The sequence below is a fragment of the Neoarius graeffei genome, chromosome 2 (genome assembly GCF_027579695.1).
Source record: "Neoarius graeffei isolate fNeoGra1 chromosome 2, fNeoGra1.pri, whole genome shotgun sequence".
In the NCBI taxonomy this organism is placed as follows: Eukaryota; Metazoa; Chordata; class Actinopteri; order Siluriformes; family Ariidae; genus Neoarius; species Neoarius graeffei.
Genome location: NC_083570.1, coordinates 81,215,089 through 81,235,520, shown reverse-complemented (window position 1 = coordinate 81,235,520; position 20,432 = coordinate 81,215,089). Strand labels below are relative to the sequence as shown.

Here is a 20,432-nt window from a genome sequence, read left to right as displayed (position 1 = left end):
CTCACAGCAAGAAGGTCCTGGGTTCGAGCCCAGTGGCCGACGAGGGCCTTTCTGTGTGGAGTTTGCATGTTCTCTCCGTGTCTGTGTGGGTTTCCTCTGGGTGCTCCAGTTTCCCCCAAAGACATGCAGGTTAGGCTAATTGGTGGCTCTAAATTGACCATAGATGTGAGTGTGAGTGGTTGTTTGTCTATCTGTGTCAGCAATGTGATGATCTGGTGACTTTTCCAGGGTGTACCCCGCCTCTCGCCCATAGTCAGCTGGGATAGGCTCCAGCTTGCCTCCAACCATGTACAAGATAAGTGGCTACAGATAATGGATGGATGGATGGATGGACAAATGACACCCCTGTTATTTGAGTCATGTTTGAGAAGCATATTAAAGAGGTACTGCACACTTTTTTTGTGTGCTGTAAACTTGATATGACTGTACTGTGATGAAACATAATAATGCTGGTGTTAATATTGACAAAATTAACATTTTTATAAAAAAATCAGGATTTTATGGATTGAAAATGGCTCAAAACCCCATCTACTGGTGAACATTATTCTGAACCTTGCAAGGTTGGTGCTGACGTAGAGTTGACCGATCGGTACTTCTCCATGTCATGAAATTTTTATATAAAAATAGAATATTAAGGCCCTTTGACCAGAGGTGGGTGGCTCACCTCCCCCAGCCCCTGCCCTTGGGTTTCTATGAAAGCATAATTATTTTCAAATATATGCTGATTGAGAATTCCTGAGCAAGTCCTTCCTCACACATCCAGACCCCTTCGCCCCACCACTCCCCACCTCCTCAGACCCTCCCCATCCTCAACCACTTGCCCACTTTTTAGCATTTTTCCAAATTATGCAGTGGGTGGAGTTAAGCTCAGAGTTGGGGGTGAAGTTACACTTTAATTAACAAAACTAGCCCAAAAGAAAAAAGAAGAATAAATAAATTATGATTTGTTGCAAGACGTGTTTACAGCATGCATTATGTGCTGCATTAGTACCTGTTCCATATCACAGTACCAGAGAGCCTTTGCATCTCCCCCAGAGCAGCTAGTAATAAAGAGGACTTTCCACAACCCACCTGACCCACTATCATAGTCAGCTGACCTGGTGGGAAACACACACACACACACACACACACACACACACACACACACACACACACATACATACATATATGTGCACACGAAAGCACACACACACACACATCCACCCACCCCTCCCCACACACGCACATGCACAAGCGTGCGCACACACACACACACACACACACACACACACACACACACACACACACACACACACACACACACACACACAAATAAGGAAGGAGAACATTTCACCCATTATCACGCTGTACTCCAATTTAACAGACATTTTTGGAAACTCACCGAATGGAATCTTTATGTTCACATTAGAAAGTGTGGGGGCTCCATCAGTCCAGCTGAAATATCCACTGCTCATCTATCAAAATTGTCACATAAATTACCCTCAGCTCCAAAATATCTAATTATGTAATATTTAATACTAAGGATGCACGCATAACACAGTGTACATACAATTTAGTTGGATATTCATACATTTTTTTCACAGATGAAGTATTTTTATTCTATTCTATCCACATTCACTGGATATGAGCAATCGCATGCTCTGATTGGCTAATCTACTACTAGGATATCAGCTCATATACCATGAGTAGAGAGAAACAAAATGGCGGCACGTGTTGCTAAACCAACCGAAGATGAAATAAAAACTCTATTTGAAAACAACCCCCCCCCCCCCCCCCAAAAAAGGCAACAAAATATGGAAACAATATTTGATGGTAAGAACATATCTTTTTTTATTTTTCAAGAATTGTTATTACAGCATTTTTCAAACAATTGCTCCTGTCATTTTGCCAGTTTGTTTACAGTCTAAGTGGAAATGATTTTGTCAGACGTTTTGTATAAAGTTTTTATTTATCAAATTTGCAAAAAGTAAAAATGCTCTGTTTCTCTAAATCCAGTGAATGTGGATAGAATAAAACAGTTATTCCACTCAATCTGATTGTATATGGCTTATAGCCAACACTGTAAAAAATAATTTATTGTGTTAACTTAAAAAAAGTGGCAGCACGGTGGTGTAGTGGTTAGCGCTATTGCCTCACAGCAAGAAGTTTTCTGGGTTCGAGCCCCGTGGCCGGCGAGGGCCTTTCTGTGCGGAGTTTGCATGTTCTCCCCGTGTCCACGTGGGTTTCCTCCGGGTGCTCCGGTTTCCCCCACAGTCCAAAGACATGCAGGTTAGGTTAACTGGTGACTCTAAATTGACCGTAGGTGTGAGTGTGAATGGTTGTCTGTATCTATGTGTCAGCCCTGTGATGACCTGGCGACTTGTCCAGGGTGTACCCTGCCTTTCGCCCGTAGTTAGCTGGGATAGGCTCCAGCTTGCCTGCGACCCTGTAGAACAGGATAAAGCGGCTAGAGATGATGAGATGAGAAATGTTAAATATATAACACAAAACAAACCATATATAACCTTTTTAATTTATTTTTACTTTAACCATTGACTGCATATTGTTGACATATGCTAACATACCATTTAATGTATTTGCAGATTTTTTTGCTTTTAAAGAAAATCTACACAGTTCTACTTTTTCATACAATGTAAAATAAAAAAAAATCTTCAGCTGATTTGTACTGGAGCTGATATGCCGACTTTGTATAAGGTTGTACATGTATTTTGTTCAGATAAAGGACACATAAATGTTCTACAGCCATTCCTATTCCTCTACAGTGGTGCTTGAAAGTTTGTGAACCCTTTAGAATTTTCTATATTTCTGCATAAATATGACCGAAAACATCATCAGATTTCCACACAAGTCCTAAAAGTAGATAAAGAGAACCCACTTAAACAAATGAGACAAAAATATTACACTTGGTCATTTACTTATTGAGGAAAATGATCCAATATTACATATCTGTGAGTGGCAAAAGTATGTGAACCCCTAGGATTAGCAGTTAATTTGAAGGTGAAATTAGAGTCAGGTGTTTTCAATCAGTGGGATGACAATCAGGTGTGAGTAGGCACCCTGTTTTATTTAAAGAACAGGGATCTATCAACATCTGATCTTCACAACACGTTTGTGGAAGTGTATCATGGCACGAACAAAGGAGATTTCTGAGGACCTCAGAAAAAGCGTTGTTGATGCTCATCAGGCTGGAAAAGGTTACAAAACCATCTCTAAAGAGTTTAGACTCCACCCATCCACAGTCAGACACATTGTGAACAAATGGAGGAAATTCAAGACCATTGTTACCCTCCCCAGGAGTGGTCGACCAACAAAGATCACTCCAAGAGCAAGGCGTGTAATAGTCGGCGAGGTCACAAAGGACCCCAGGGTAACTTCTAAGCAACTGAAGGCCTCTCTCACATTGGCTAATGTTAATGTTCATGAGTCCACCATCAGGAGAACACTGAACAACAATGGTGTACATGGCAGGGTTGCAAGGAGAAAGTCACTGCTCTCCAAAAAGAACATTGCTGCTCGTCTGTAATTTGCTGAAGATCACGTGGACAAGCCAGAAGGCTATTGAAAATGTTTTGTGGACAGATGAGACCAAAATAGAACTTTTTGGTTTAAATGAGAAGCGTTATGTTTGGAGAAAGGAAAAACACTGCATTCCAGCATAAGAACCTTATCCCATCTGTGAAACATGGTGGTGGTAGTATCATGGTTTGTGCCTGTTTTGCTGCATCTGGGCCAGGACAGCTTGCCATCATTGCTGGAATAATGAATTCTGAATTATAGCAGCGAATTCTAAAGGAAAATGTTAGGACATCTGTCCATCTCAAGAGAAGGTGGGTCATGCAGCAAGACAACGACCCTAAGCACACAAGTCGTTCTACCAAAGAATGGTTAAAGAAGAATAAAGTGAATGTTTTGGAATGGCCAAGTCAAAGTCCTGACCTTAATCCAATCAAAATATTGTAGAAGGACCTGAAGCGAGCAGTTCATGTGAGGAAACCCACCAACATCCCAGAGTTGAAGCTGTTCTGTATGGAGGAATGGGCTAAAATTCCTCCAAGCCGGTGTGCAGGACTGATCAACAGTTACCGCAAACATTTAGTTGCAGTTATTGCTGCACAAGGGGGTCACACCAGATACTGAAAGCAAAGGTTCACATACTTTTGCCACTCACAGATATGTAATATTGGATCATTTTCCTCAATAAATAAATGACCAAGTATAATATTTTTGCCTCATTTGTTTGACTGGGTTCTCTTTATCTACTTTTAGGACTTGTGTGAAAATCTGATGATGTTTTAGGTCATATTTATGCAGAAATATAGAAAATTCTAAAGGGTTCACAAACTTTCAAGCACCACTGTAGATAATAATGAGGATGAGTTTTAGCAGACGCACGAGCACAAGCCACAGATCTGTGCTTTGAAAACATGTTCGGATGATGTTTAAATTCCTACCTCCAACTAAAATATCACTTTCATATTCCAATGATAGATGGATTGATTTTGAAAGAAAGTAAGCACAGATTAATGTAAGGGTTGAAAAAGTTCAAAGTTCAGTTTGATTTAACAGAAGCAGTGTTAAAAAAGAAAAAAAAAACTGCTGGCGAGAAGTCAAATGCTCCAAACACAATGTCCACCTCTGCTTTAACAGTAACAAAAAATTAAATGTTCTATAGAGATCTTGCAGTCACGTGACCGGAAAGTACACAGCCACCATCTTGTCAGTCAACAGCACAGCTGAATATTGCTGCACTCGTGTACAGAATGGATCAATTTCAACCGACGGACTACACGGCTCATTTTTCTAATGAACAGATAACTAGATATATGTCTAAAATAAACAGTCTACAGATTAGTGACCCTTATGGCTTACCGGACGGAGTTTTCATGACCGTGTCAGTGGATATGGAACTGCCAGAGGTGGAATACCCGGACGTGTATAATTACCTCATCAACTTTCCCTCACTGTTCAGTGGTGAAGCACTGCGTGCTTATAAATCTCTGGACAGTTATCTTTACAGAAATTCAGGATTTGTCAGTGACTCAGATGTGGCATCTTGTAAACAAGAATCCTCATTGGATGGGTAAGTCACTTAAGTATTGAGTATAGCACTGACCAGCCGATTATAGAATAGAATAAGGTAATTCCAGCTGTAATTCCAAATCGTCCGTCTTGTTTACCTGGCGTTGGAGAGGTAGAGGCTTAGCAGTGGAGATTTGAGTGGCTGTTTTCTGAGCTTAGTCAACAGGCCGGCTCTGCCTGCAGCCTCACTTTTGCTTCCGCTCCCGGCGCCGCCTCCTTCACTTTGCTTCCAATAACAATCCACGGAGACCCAGCTGGTCTCACTATCTCGTCCGGAATTTTTTTTTTTCTCGTCTGGAATGTTGTGCATGCGATGGAAATCACTACAAACCGTCATTTTCTGCTGGAAACCAATGTCCAGTAAGTCCATATGGTTGTAGTGGATATTGAAGTCCGGTACAGATGAACAACACGCAAAAATACACACAATAAACATAAAAACCGTGCACAGGTAGGGAGAGCTTGTAGCCGCAGCCGTTGTAGTAGAATTGTATATAGTAGGGTTTTCCAGAAGAAAAGGTAGAAGTAGAACCAGAAGTAGAAGTAGAAGGCGGAAATATGGCGTTTGACCGACAAGATGGCGTCTGTCACAATCTGGATCGGCTGTGACGTCACATGCAAGTGCTCCATAGGCCTATTTTGTATTGTTATACAGTGTTGTCATATGGAAGCATGCCCCAAAATACACCGTTAGATGTGACACAAGTGCAAAATAAAATATTTTCCTCATGAAAGTATCATACTGTGTACAACAGAGTTAAATTTACATGTATATTTCCAGCATTTGGCAGATATTGCTCTTTTCTAGAGTAACTTACATAAGTGCTTCAGAATGCCCATTAAAAAGCATCCTCATGCTGGTATAAATAGGTCAGAGTCTAAGAATATTATCAAGCTAAAGTACGGCTCAAGCATCTCCTTCATAAAATGTAAAGCAGTCTAATTCCATTCATATATTATTTCAGAGAATGGATGAGAATTACAGTTATGTTTACATTACTATACACGTATAATCCATTTGTAGTCCATATAGTAAAGTGACATGTAATAATTGTCCGTATTATATTTATGGGTAGTTTATTCTTAATTCCCAATAAATACTCAAGATAACGTGTATATCAATCAGATAAATGAGGCTTTCATCACTTAAACTGCTGACATAAATGGACAAAGTCAGCTTATGAATTGGCTTTTCATATACGGTATAGTTTTATGAAGAAATTTAAACACATCTCTTTGAGTCAAATGGCATATTGGTGGAAATGAATATCACTGAAAACAAATGCTTCATGAATGCTGATCTTAAAACTATTCTAGCAATAACTCTGACTCATCATAGCTTACTTTGATGCAGATATCGTCATCCTCCACTGCAGTTGCTTCTATGCACTGCTCACTCTGTAGCCCAAAGCTGTTCCACTCATCTTTCACCGGATGTTTACGGTTCACAACTTTCAGAGGCTATGAACACACATACAGTATTTAGACACACTAAAGCCTACTCTGAGACTTTTAAAGTGTTTAACTAAAGTGGAAGAATGAAGGACAGGGAAGGAATCAAGGTGACTCCTCACCAGGGCTTGGTAAGTGTTGTGGTTGGTGGAAATGGTTGGAATGGTGGCCTTTGGCTCTTGATCTTCTCCGATCTCATCACTGGAGAAGAACTCACTCAGCTTCTGCACACTAAGCCAAACAAGCGCCTCTTATAATCAAGCCATTTAGGACATAAGGATACTTATAGTTACTCAACAGCACATCATGATGTCCTCTCGCATGTATTTTCATCACAGCTCTTCAAATCAGGAGTATAATTTAATCACTCATGTCTGAGCGCAACTGAGGTGTAAAGCAGACAAGGGTAGCAAATGACACACTATTATTTGATTAGCCTGATAAGTAAAAGAAAGAGCAGTTTTTTAAAAGATGTTTCAAAAGCACTGGGAATCAAAGCACGTTATAGAGCATCATCAGTTTTTACCCTTAGAGACTTCTCCCTCAATAACCCTACATCGGAGCACATATATTAAATGCAACTCAAACAAAGGTGTCTATTATATAGACACGAGTGTTTTACTGTGAAATACACTACTTGTATTTTTCAGACAAACTCCATTCGGGACATTGAGTAACATATTTAACAGTTATTCCATGAAATCGAGTCATACACAAGCTGACAGCCAATGAGCCGTGTAGCACCGAGTTGGCTATAAGCCATGTATGACGAGATTGAGTGGAATAACTGTTTTATTCTATCTACATTCACTGGATTTTGAGAAAGAGAACATTTTTATTTTATATTTTACGAATTTGATAAATAAAAACTATATACAAAATGTCCGACAAAATCATTTCCGCTTACAATACAAACAAACTGGCAAAATGACAGGAGCAATTTGTGAGAATGCTGTAATAATAATTCTTGAAAAAAAAAAGATATGTTCTTACCATGAAATACTTTCATTCCATATTTTGTTGCCTTTTTTGTATTTTGGGGGGTTTTGTTTTCAAGTAGAGTTTTTATTTCATCCTCGTTTGGTTCAACAACACGTTCCGCCATTTTGTTTTTCTCTACTCATGGTATATGAGCTGATAGCCTAGCAGTAGAGTAGCCAATCAGAGTGTGCAATTGCTCATATCCAGTGAATGTGGATAGAATAATTTCCAATATTCTCAGTTATGAGGATATTGATAAATTGTTTTGATAAATTTGGGTATGTTTTGTTTGTGAATGTGTCTATATAAAAAAAAAATCACACTTTGGCTTGAAGATATGAAGTTTATCTTATTGTGTTGAAAAACTCACATTTTTCATACGAAATACATCACAGAACTGAGTGACATATTTTCCAGTATTTCACTCTGACGATGTCACTCCCAGTGTTTTCCTGCTGACTCGACATGCACTGACAAAATGGCAAACTGGTTCAAAATTAAAATTATTTTGATTAACTTGCGTTGTTTTTTTTGTGTGTGTGTGTGTGTGTGTGTGTGTGTGTGTATGTGTCCATATAATATAAACAACATTACATGGTGGCGTGAAGATATGAATGTTTATCTTCAAGTGTTGATAATCATATATATATATATATATATATATATATATATATATATATATATATATATACAGGGCCGTTGACAGGGGGGGACAACCGGGTATTTTGTCCCGGGCCCAGGCATGAGGGGGGGCCCAGAACTGGTCCCTCATGAAGATGCCATTAATCATTCTGTTTCATTTCAAAATGTGTTGATTTGGGGGAGAAAAATGTGCTATATTTGCATTCAATGAATGATTTCTGGTTCTTTTGCCTTTATTGTCTTCGAAAATAGATTCAAGAACCCACCTACCACCCCTAATGCAGAAATGGTTTGGTCTTTGATTAAGGCGCCAAATAACACGGCACTATTCCATCATAACGCTTCGACAATAAGCGTGCGAGCCCGTTTGCCAACATGCACAAGTCAGGAGCAAAGAAAAGAAAAGAGAAAAAGAGATGAAGAAGCCAAGAGCCTCAGGGGCTCACTGCATAGATATTTTAGAAAAAATTCAGATGATGCAGCAGGTGGTGAAGGCAGTGGGGCAGCTGAGCCAGGTAAGACACAGATAACTTTTTTCCAGCCCCGTAATGTAACCCCAGCACGCGCGACACGCCATTCATAATTATAAAGTAGGGGATAGCAGGGTACACTGAGTGAACACTGAAATGCACAGGGCATTGAATTATTTCATAAACATATCGGTTTAATAACACTGTGTTGCATATATCTCAATGAAGCAAAGAATAGCACATTGGCCCGCAATCATATCCAAATGTTTTAGGCACGCTTGCTGAGCTGCGCTGAGCTGGACTCCGGTTAGCTGAAAGCCCGTGGAACGCTGCCTCTTGTTAATTAAACCTTATTTTGTTGGAAATCATCCCGTGTAGATACGACGGCATGTGAAATTGCCAGCTAGATAGAGTTTAATGTAACGAATGGGCTATAAATGGGGTGTTTTGAGGTTAGTCTGTTGCAAAACATTAAACTTTCGCTTAGACTGGATACTCTTCAAACAATTCCCTTGCTCAAGTGAAAAATGATATGCCTGTATGAAAAGCGCAATTAATGAAAGTAGCCTAATAAGCCCTAAATGAATAAAACAACCTCTGTTTTATTGTTGTTGCTTACACGTTAAGATTTTGAAATCTTCTTGGTCCAGTTCTATATCCAGGGAACGTTGTAATCCTTTTGGTTTATCCGTAATAAACGTGTCAGCCCCCAGGTCAGATAGGCTAATGTTACGTGGTTGGGAGGGTGTCAATTTTTTTTGTAACATTCTAAATCGAATACGGAAAGGACGTTTATGAAAAACAAGACAAAAAAATACACTGAAAAACTCACTGTACACATCACTAGTGGCACACACGGACTGGCCATCGGGAGTAGCGGGAGTTTTCCCGGTGGGCCGGCGGAGAAAAAAAAAACACTTGTGCGCTGGCCTTTAATATGATAAGCAATGTTAACAGTTTCTTTAAGAAACTGTTAACATTGCTTATTACAGTTGCGCGCTGGCATTTAATATGATAAGCAATGTTAACAGTTTCTTAAAGAAACTGTTAACATTGCTTATCATATTAAAGGCCAGTGCGCAACTGTTTTTTTTTTTTTCTCCGCCGGCCCACACTGAACCACCGGCCCACCACTCCCGCTACTCCCGATGGCCAGTCCGTGTGTGACTAGTGGTGATGCTTCTATGTTCAGATTTCGGGAAAGCCATAACTCCGTTCTCATTGAGGCCCAGTTCCATCCCGTAAACAATCATTTTGGTTTATCAACTACCTGCGCTCAAACATGTCACAGGAGAGGCTCAATGGGCTGGCTATGCTCTCTATAGAGCGCGAACTTGCAAAGAAGCTGGACTTCAATGACCTTATTGACGACTTTGCCACAGCAAAAGTCCGGCGCATTGCATTTCGCACCTGAATAGTTGCAGACTAAGGAAATGTTCAAACTGTAAATATGTTGAAATGTTGAAATAAAATGGTTGACTGTTATAATGGGCTTGGAATACCTGTTATTTAAGGGTTGGAGTGAATGGAGACTGTGAAAAGAGGGGTTGGGTGTGGGTGGTTGCTGTGTGGCGATGTGCGTGCGCGCGTATGTGTGTGTGTGTGGGGGGGGGGGGGGCACTCAGATTATTTTGTCCCGGGCCCAGCCAAAGCTGTCAACGGCCCTGTATATATATATATATATATATATATATATATATATATATATATATATATGTATGTGTGTGTGTGTGTGTGTGTGTGTGTGTGTGTAGACTGTGGATTGAATTTAGATCATTAACTATCCAGAGGTGATATACAGTACTGGCAAAGAAAAACTCCCTGAGACTGCATGAGGAAGAAACTGTGAGAGGAACCAGAACTCAAATCTTCCGGGTGACACCAGATAGTGGGATTAGAAATCATTACTCTTCTACAGCTGGATATTATAAAGCCAAAAAGGACAAAGTGTGTTGAAAGATTGTTCAGTGTGATCATCATGGTGTTTATGATTATGAACACTCACTACCATAAATCTTGCACGGATTGTAATACAAACAACTGTTGTGTTGACACTCTTTTTAGGCAAATAGGCATGGTCTGCAGATAATCTTCTTATTGTTTTCTGTCTAGTGCTAACAGACTATTGGCATCTCTAAGTAATACAAATCATGTATACATTGTTGTAATATATTTGAAAATATTATATTGATTATCAAACTTAAAAAAAATCTAAAATCCCCTCATTCCCTGCATCCCATAAGGGAAAAGGATCTCCAGTTTGCAGCAGATCCTTTTGTGAATGACCACAATGTACAGTGGTGCTTAAAGTTTGTGAACCCTTTAGAATTTTCTATATTTCTGCATAAATATGACCTAAAACATCATCAGATTTTCACACAAGTCCTAAAAGTAGATAAAGAACTCAGTTAAACAGATGAGACAAAAATATTATACTTGGTCATTTATTTATTGAGGAAAATGATCCAATATTACCTATCTGTGAGTGGCAAAAGTATGTGAACCTCTAGGATTAGCAGTTAATTTGAAGGTGAAATTAGAGTCAGGTGTTTTCAATCAATGGGATGATAATCAGGTGTGAGTGGGCACCCTGTTTTATTTAAAGAACAGGGATCTATCAAAGTCTGATCTTCACAACACATGTTTGTGGATTGTGGAAGTGTATCATGGCACCAACAAAGGAGATTTCTGAGGACCTCAGAAAAAGCGTTGTTAATGCTCATCAGGCAGGAAAAGGTTACAAAACCATCTCTAAAGAGTTTGGACTCCACCAATCCACAGTCAGACAGATTGTGTACAAATGGAGGATGTTCAAGACCATTGTTACCCCTCCCCAGGAGTGGTCAACCAACAAAGATCACTCCAAGAGCAAGGCGTGTAATAGTCGGCGAGGTCAGAAAGGACCCCAAGGTAGCATCTAAAGGCCCGGTCACACAGCACTCCGCGTCTATATCACGTACAAAAAGATACAAAAATCTGGTGGACGTGGTCGTAAGTGGTAATTTTTGGTCAATTTTGGCTTTGCCGTGCTTTGTACGGGGTATGGCCGTCGGCGGCTGTTTCACTGCTGCAGCACTGCCAAATCACGGGTAACCGCGGCTCAGCGTCGTTGGAAGAGCGGCTTGCTGCGCATATAAAAGCGGTAGGATATGTTGAGCCTGTATCAGTTGGTTCTGTTGGTGCTGGAGCATTAAGATGAGGACATCACAGCGTTGAGGGTTCATGTTCACCCCTTGACATCTAGACTGCAAGTGCCGAGGTCTCAGAAAATTACGGTATTTACATGCCGCAAATCAGAAGTGATGCAGAAGTGATTAGACAGTGATCAATCGAATTTAGAACTTGTTTGAGACGTCGTTTAACGGGCTTAGACAGTGCTATGTACGCGGAAAAATCCATTTCTCAGTGATAAGCCGCTAAACACACGCTATATCCCGTGATACCAACGCGTAACACCCGTCCGATGACCGTGCTCTGCCCGTGATAGACCGCCAAACTTTCGCGTCTTACCACGTCTCCCCAAGTTTTAATAACGGCCGGGACACTGATTATCACGTGTTTTTCACCTGTGTTGCACGTCTTTACCACGTGTGCCGGCCGTGGTTGTCCGCGGTCTAAAGTTTTGAGCAGTCCAAAACTTTTTACCGCGTCCGACGCCGTTCCGATTTTCCCCTGCGTCCTGTCACGTCTGTATATCGACTGTAACACGTCTTAACTTCGACATCAACACGAACAACATCGTCTGCTTCACGGGAGAGCACTTTTGGACGGGTTTTGGCCGTGATAAAGCCGTAAAGCGCTGTGTGACCGGGCCTTAAGCAACTGAAGGCCTCTCTCATATTGGATAATGTTAATGTTCATGAGTCCACCATCAGGAGAACACTGAACAACAATGGTGTGCAAGGCAGGGTTGCAAGGAGAAAGCCACTGCTCTCCAAAAAGAACATTCCTGCTTGTCTGCAGTTTGATAAAGATCATGTGAACAAGCCAGAATGCTATTGGAAAAATATTTTGTGGACAGATGAGACCAAAATAGAACATTTTGGTTTAAATGAGAAGCGTTATGTTTGGAGAAAGGAAAACACTGCATTCCAGCATAAGAACCTTATCCCATCTGTGAAACATGGTGGTGGTAGTATCATAGTTTGGGCCTGTTTTGCTGCATCTGGGCCAGGACGACTTGCCATCATTGATGGAACAATGAATTCTGAATGATACCAGTGAATTCTAAAGGAAAATGTCAGGACATCCTTCCATGAACTGAATCTCAAGAGAAGGTGGGTCATGCAGCAAGACAACGACCCTAAGCACACAAGTCTTTCCACCAAAGAATGATTAAAGAAGAATAAAGTTAATGTTTTGGAATGGCCAAGTCAAAGTCCTGACCTTAATCCAATCGAAATGTTGTGGAAGGACCTGAAGCGAGCAATTCATGTGAGGAAACCCACCAACATCCCAGAGTTGAAGCTGTTCTGTATGGAGGAATGGGCTAAAATTCCTCCAAGCCAGTGTGCAGGACTGATCAACAGTTACCAGAAACGTTTAGCTCCAGTTATTGCTGCACGAGGGGATCACACCAGATACTGAAAGCAAAGGTTCACATACTTTAGCCACTCACAGATATGCAATATTGGATTATTTTCCTCAATAAATAAATGACCAAGTATAATATTTTTGTCTCATTTGTTTAACTGGGTTCTCTTTATCTACTTTTAGGACTTATGTGAAAATCTGATGTTGTTTTAGGTCATATTTATGCAGAAATATAGAAAATTTTAAAGGGTTCACAAACCTTCAAGCACCACTGTATATCATCACAGAGTCAGTTTAGATCCTGACCATCAATTATATGTTCCAAAAATGATGTAACCACTGGTGCCACAAACCAGTCCTCAGACATACACTGTTTTGTTTTTCCTCAACATGCTCAACATTCTCTGCTTTTATGAAGTGCCACATGAAGCTTCTGTTTCTCTATTTAGAGTGAACCCATGGCCTTAAAGCAATGCATGTTCAGCATTCGACTGAGCTGAAAGGATTTATTGGACACTGACAAAGAAAAATAGCAACAGCAGTTAATTTTAACCTACACTGGTTCCCTGTGTCTTGTAAATCCAGAGCCTCAGAGCTGTTTATTATACTATAATTGCTTTAGTATGCTAGAATATTGATTGCAGACTCATGCCATTTGACATTTTAAAAGCAGAATTACTGTTTTGTGGGTGTAATTCATGTGCAGAGGAAAATGTTTCTAGTCTAGGTCTCTTGCATGAATAGACACTTCCATCACAACCTGACATTTTTAAAGCAAAATCATTTTCATCACAGACAGATGGGATATTAGGAACCAAATATCGAACTTGCTACTTGGAACACAGCAACAGATTCTTCATTTCCAGCTATAAAAGAAAGCTAGGGTTGCAGACACTGGCAATCAGTGACAAACCTGACAAGGGCTTTGACTGTGGAGCGAACCACACTGGAAAGGAGGAAGAGAGGTGTGACCAGGATGTGGAAAAGGGAGAGTGAGGCGAATGCTACAGCTGGGGATAGATCTGCATCGTCAGACAGGTGAACATGGACCACAAATGTCTACACACACACACACACACACACACACACACAAATATTAAAACTCAAAAGATTGCAGTTTTCATTTTAAAGATTTTGTTTGTTTGCTTGCAACTGCAGTTTAGCTCTGTTTAAGGAACTAAAAAAACATAAAATTTTTCACTGCTATCAAATGCTGCCCCAGAAGCTGTTTCATGCTGCTATATGTAATTTTTTTTAAATAAATGCTATAACAGATTGTTATACTGTAGCATAGTACAACACTGTAGATATATTGTTCTTATACATATTACCAATTTATATGAGGTGCTCAGTGGTGAACCGTTACTATTAGAGCTGGGACTTCAGCTCAGTCAAGCCTTAGCCAGACACACCAAAAAAGCAACAGGGCAAAGGATTTCGCAAGGGATTCATGGCAGGCTGCCAGGTAGCTCCGTTGTTTGTAGCTGTCAATGTTAATTTTTAAAGTAACTAAGTAAATTACATAGGGAAATAAATACTTAAGTCTGAATGAAAAATATTGTAGCAAGTGTGTATGGAAGAAGAGTCTGGAGACAGAAATCTTAGTTTCTCGGTCGTTAGCCTGTGCTACTTGCTCTCAACAGCACTGGCTTGACCTCTTTATTAGCATTCATTAACACTACTGATGAATGCTACACCAGCTGGAAGGTGACTTCACTGCTGCGCTGACTAGCATTGGCCTTCGAGAAGGTCTAGGGCGATACATTCTTGGTCCCTCGCACTATAAATCAAACTCTGATTGGTTAATTCATCTGTCACTTCCTACATAAACATACATGCCATGGCCTTCTGTCCTGGCAATGAAGTCCTAACCAGTGAGTGAGCAGCTCTAAACTCTTCTCAGCCAAGAGACAACAAACAAAATAATCTCATTGGATAACTCGATTTTAATGTTTTCAGGAGAGTAAGCCTTTCATTTCTGAAGCAAATTTGAGAGAAAATGAGGCCAAATTAGAATTAGAAGAGAATAATTATAATGAAATTATGAAAGAATGAAAGCAATTAAAGAATGAAAGAAATTAAATATAACATTTGAAATGCTGATATGTTTGGGCCTTCTCTGAAGGCCTAGAAGGCCCTGAAGGTTCCCCTCTGGAGATGTTTGGTTGATTATTTTCCTATAACAACATTTGAGTGTTTTATTCTTCCTATACGACAGCATTTCACTAGGACTGACACCGGGGATTCTGTCCATAAAAGTTATAAAAATACCTTACAGAACTCTTTACCATATCAATGACCCGACATTTTTCTTTGTTAAATACAAAAGGCTTTTTTTTAATTTATTTTTTATTTTTATTAGTGCTGTGGTAGAAATCAATTATAAACACCAAAATAAATATATTCACACTCTGTCAGTGTACAGCACTTTCCAGAGAGTCATACTTACAGTAAGAACTGCTGCAATTGGTATAGCGGCATTCATGAATACTGAAAAATAATAAAAATATGAGTGAGAGGTGTGTTTTCCATTTTGCCTACACGTGTAGAATTTGCAGTAGAAAACATCTTTCTCACTAGAGATGGAGGTGTAGAGGGCAAAGGCCTGCAGGCTAGTCAGCTCTTTACCCCTGGTCTCCTCCACACTAGAACAGAAGATGTGCTCCCATGAGTAGAGCTTCAGCAGCTTGATGCCACGCAACAACTCATTGGTTTTCTTCAGCCGCTCACTGGAGTACTCCTACAGGGACGGCATCAAAGCTGTGCTCATACTTTATAAATGCTGTCATCTTCAGGTGGATGTAAAATAAGCTACAGTAAATGCTGATAAAAATGAGCTTATACTTCATACATGGTTATACTATTTACACAGAGAGGTGGAGTAATGTATTTATTACTGGAGTCTCATTTTGAGTTTAACCCCATCTGAATCCATCATGACTGCAATTATTTACAGACTGAACCTTTCTACAGTACCTACCTGGAAGCAATCGGGCAATGTGGCATGTGAATGTGTGTTAGGCCTAATTTTTCGTGAGACAACAGTGTGCACATTATGTAGACTGTAACATACCTTGCACTTATCTTGCGCACTTATCAGTCATAATCATAGACATGAAAACTAATCCTGTCTGAATAATTTAATTTACTGATAAAATATAATATTATAAGTTATTATTCATACAGGACACTTTTTCGATGGAATAAAAACATGTATTCTATTCCCTTCTAGCAGGTTTCATTCATTTGGTTTGATAGCCTGAAATATTTTAGCATATCGCTTATCCTACATGCATTATGTCACTCTACCCAATGGAGAAAGAGCATTGAATATGGTTTATGATATTGCATGGTCGTCAAGTCAATATGATGTCACACATTGGAGACTTAAAACTTCTGCACTAGTGAGTGACTGTGACAATTTGTAAACAAACATGGCCGCCAGGTTTGCTTCGTTAAATACGGAAGATTTTGAGAGAATTTTGAAAGAGAAAGATGTGTTGAACACCCAAAAGGAATGTGTATGTATAATAATAATAATAATAATAATATTGGCTGGCTTTTTTTTGACTCATTCAATATCATGCTAGCTGAATGGAATATATCTGATATACCACTCACTGCCAGCCAATATTATTTAAATATATATGGAAAAGATTGATCTTCATCCATCCATTATCTATAAACTGGAGCCAATCCCAGCTGACTTTGGGTGAGAGGCAGGTTACACCCTGGGCAGGTCACTAATCTATAGCAGGGCTAACACAGAGACAAACAACCATTCACACTCACATCTATGGACAATTTAGAGTAGCCAGTTGACCTAATCCGCATGTCTTTGGACTGTAGAAGGAAACCGGAGGAAACCCACGCAGGCACGAGGAGATCATACAAACTCCACACAGAAAGGCCCAGTCAGCCATGAGGTTGAAGACAGGACCTTCTTGCTGTGAGGCGACAATGCTAACCACTGCAGCACCATGCTGCCCAGATATATCTTCATGTAGATTTGAATTTAATCTTCTTCTTTTTTTCTGTTTGCTATTTAAACTGGACATGACAGCAATTGGACAACTCAGTAGGAGCAACTCACCAGAGTGGTTCTTTGTGTTTGGGACAATTTTGTAGCCACAAAGTACTGCACAGGAGCCAGGAGGGTAATGATGGTTGCCCCGATCAAGGCACTTATTCCCAGGAGGTAGTAGAGCAGAATCACCCCCACAATAATCTAAAACAGAGTAAAAGACTGATTTAGTAATTTTGGTTCATTTTCAGTCCTTATTTTGTAACGATTCAGGCATTTCAAGGCAATATCGCAATATCAGCTGATATATTTAAATATGATAAAAGGTTAGTAAGTGAGATTACTATTTGTACACATGTGTATCATTTCCAAAGGAAAGAAGAAGAAAAAAAAACAATATGCAATTTGTCACTGCTATCAAATGATACCCCAGAGGCTGTTTTAGATGATCATCATTTAGATTTAATGAGTTTTCCCCCCATAACTGCTGTAAAATGAAAAATGGCACAGCACAAGACCATAAATAGAAATTGTTCAGATACATATTTTATATGAGATAATGGAATGGCATTCCTCACACTTTAAGGGTCAATCATCAATCAATTACAAGCAAGTAAAAAGATATTTACTAATTAAAATGTTGTGATGAATTATGATCAATTAATGAATAATTATTGTATAAATTAAAATACTAAATTATTAATTAATATTAAATATTAAATAATTAATTAATATTTTAAGTACAAGGGCATACACCTTAATAAAGGTTTACTTTAAATAATATTAATTTTAATAATAAACTAATAAAACAGGAAAACTTTTTTTTTTTTTTTAAGTCCAGGACTACAATTGACAGCATTAATAAATGGATTTACTAATTCTTTTGAATATATTTACAAAGACTTGGAAAAGTAATAGTGAACTACATTAGGAATAATTTATCAAAACTTTAAATAAAATCTTTAAAGAGTTTCAATTCCATTTTCCATTCAGCTTTAGAAATTAATTCCCATACATTCTTTATCTAGAAAGTGCACTAAAGGACTTAATGATGAGGATGGATTGTAGGACATTGCACACTCCTTTCATTATCACCAGCCTAAATGCCCCTGGAGTATTTTCTGCAATGCAGCACAAGTAAATGAAAAAAAAAGGGGGAAAAAAAGACATAGTTAAAATAGACTATTATGGAGCAGCAGGCATTCAGGCTCTCATGGGCCCAGAAAGAGCTCTGCCAACATGACTATAGAACTCAAATTTCTCTTTAAAAAAAAACAAAACACACACAATATATATATATATCTCATCTCATTATCTCTAGCCGCTTTATCCTTCTACAGGGTCGCAGGCAAGCTGGAGCCTATCCCAGCTGACTACGGGCGAAAGGCGGGGTACACCCTGGACAAGTCGCCAGGTCATCACAGGGCTGACACATAGACACAGACAACCATTCACACCTACGGTCAATTTAGAGTCACCAGTTAACCTAACCTGCATGTCTTTGGACTGTGGGGGAAACCGGAGCACCCGGAGGAAACCCACGCGGAGAACATGCAAACTCCACACAGAAAGGCCCTCGCCGGCCCCGGGGCTCGAACCCAGGACCTTCTTGCTGTGAGGCGACAGCGCTAACCACTACACCACCGTGCCGCCCATATATATATATATATATATATATATAAAACAAAGTTGCTATTTGGTGTGAGACGACCCTTTGCCCTTTGCTTAAAAAAAAGAAAGTAGTCTCAGGTACAGTGAGTGCTGTTTTATAAGGAACTGAGCTGTAGGTTTTACTGAGCATCTTACAGAACCAGCCACAGCTCTTCTGGACACTTTCACACTCGCGTCTTCATTTTGCAGCAAAACCCAGTAGCCTTCATTATGTTTTCTTTTTTCATCTGAAAAGTGCTCTCTTATGTAATATGCTGCTCAGATACAAACATTTTTTCTGTAACATTTAATTTTGTGCTGGAAAACGAATGTTTGGAACTCTAATATGTTTTTGTACTGACTCAATAATGTAGACGTCATAAAATAGAACTCTAACACAGTTTGTATGAAAAAAGAAAAAAGGGTGCCTAAGACTTTTGCACAGTACAAGCAGTTACCATCTAAATGGCATTACTATATGCTTTGGGATTGTATTCATTGTGGTTCATGGTTGTCTACATCAATGGTACCGATTGAAGCTTTGTTGTAATCCTTCCCGCTTACAAATACAGACATATAAGACAAAGGTTTTAAATAAAGAATACTTACATTTACATTTTTTTCATTTGACTTATGCTTTAAGTCAAAGTGATGTGATACAAATTAATTGTAAAGGGACTGAGGGCTTTGCTCAAGGGCCTAAAATTGGCAGACTGGCAGTGCAAAGATTTAAATGTACAACCTTCCAGTCAACAGCCTTAACCTCTGAGCCACCACTGCCCAATTCTATGAAATCTCTAAAATTACAAGAGAGAGTTTTTCATTTTTACACAATGACTGTGTCACAAAAGCACAATGGATGTGTTTTTAAAAATCTGCCTTACTTTCCAGAATGAATCAGCAGTCACTTGTTATAAAAGTGGGAGGTAAGCGGTAACTACACACTACATCATTGTTAATGTAATTGCTTAATAAGAGGAAATGGGAAGACTTTTACCCAATTATATTCAAATTAAAAAGAGTATGAAGTCATTCCACATTGGAAAACCTCGGTGGAGGCAAAGCAGGAACCAGATTAGGAGAAATTGCATTTGATTGTTAAAAGGCCGTTGAAAACACGACTAAAAACCACAGCCTGCTGCTGATGTATGTGGCAATTCAACTCTCTGGAACTTCATGGGATGTAGGTGTGACCGACATTCAAGATACCCATAAAAAGTAAAAAGTAATATAAGTGCTAAATGATATTTCATTAAACTAATGGAATAAATTCTCCATAATCCATGTGATGGGTGTTGTTTTTGTTTCTAATTCAAAAAGCTAAAGGTAATACCATGTAGGAAAGACTCCAAGTCAAATATCTGACTGAGTCACTGAGTACAGAAGCGATAAGTGTATCAGCCCAAAGCCTTAGGGGAGGACTGAGTCAACAGAAGAACTATGATAAGTCTGTTGTTTAAGAAGGCAGTCGAGAAGCCAGGAGAACAAAGATAATGCTCAGTTCTGCTTAGAAAATAGATGGAACTGAGTAAAAATAAACATAATAAGAAATATAGCCACAAGTAGCAATAACTATCACTAGATTAACACAACAGGACAAT

The 20,432-nt window shown here is 39.3% G+C and overlaps 1 protein-coding gene across 1 annotated transcript in view; it reads right to left on the bottom strand.

The window, feature by feature from the left end:
• The window catches only part of abcc8 (ATP-binding cassette, sub-family C (CFTR/MRP), member 8), a 118,789-nt gene that overhangs the window by 61,911 nt on the left and 36,446 nt on the right, over positions 1-20,432 (bottom strand). The window contains exons 10-17 of the mRNA XM_060915055.1: positions 17,251-17,385; positions 15,735-15,897; positions 15,607-15,647; positions 14,071-14,216; positions 6,654-6,762; positions 6,424-6,540; positions 1,382-1,454; positions 992-1,097 (exon numbers count right to left, since the gene is read on the bottom strand). Of these exons, the coding sequence (XP_060771038.1) occupies positions 992-1,097; positions 1,382-1,454; positions 6,424-6,540; positions 6,654-6,762; positions 14,071-14,216; positions 15,607-15,647; positions 15,735-15,897; positions 17,251-17,385 (890 nt within the window). The remainder of the gene's footprint in view (positions 1-991; positions 1,098-1,381; positions 1,455-6,423; positions 6,541-6,653; positions 6,763-14,070; positions 14,217-15,606; positions 15,648-15,734; positions 15,898-17,250; positions 17,386-20,432) is intronic.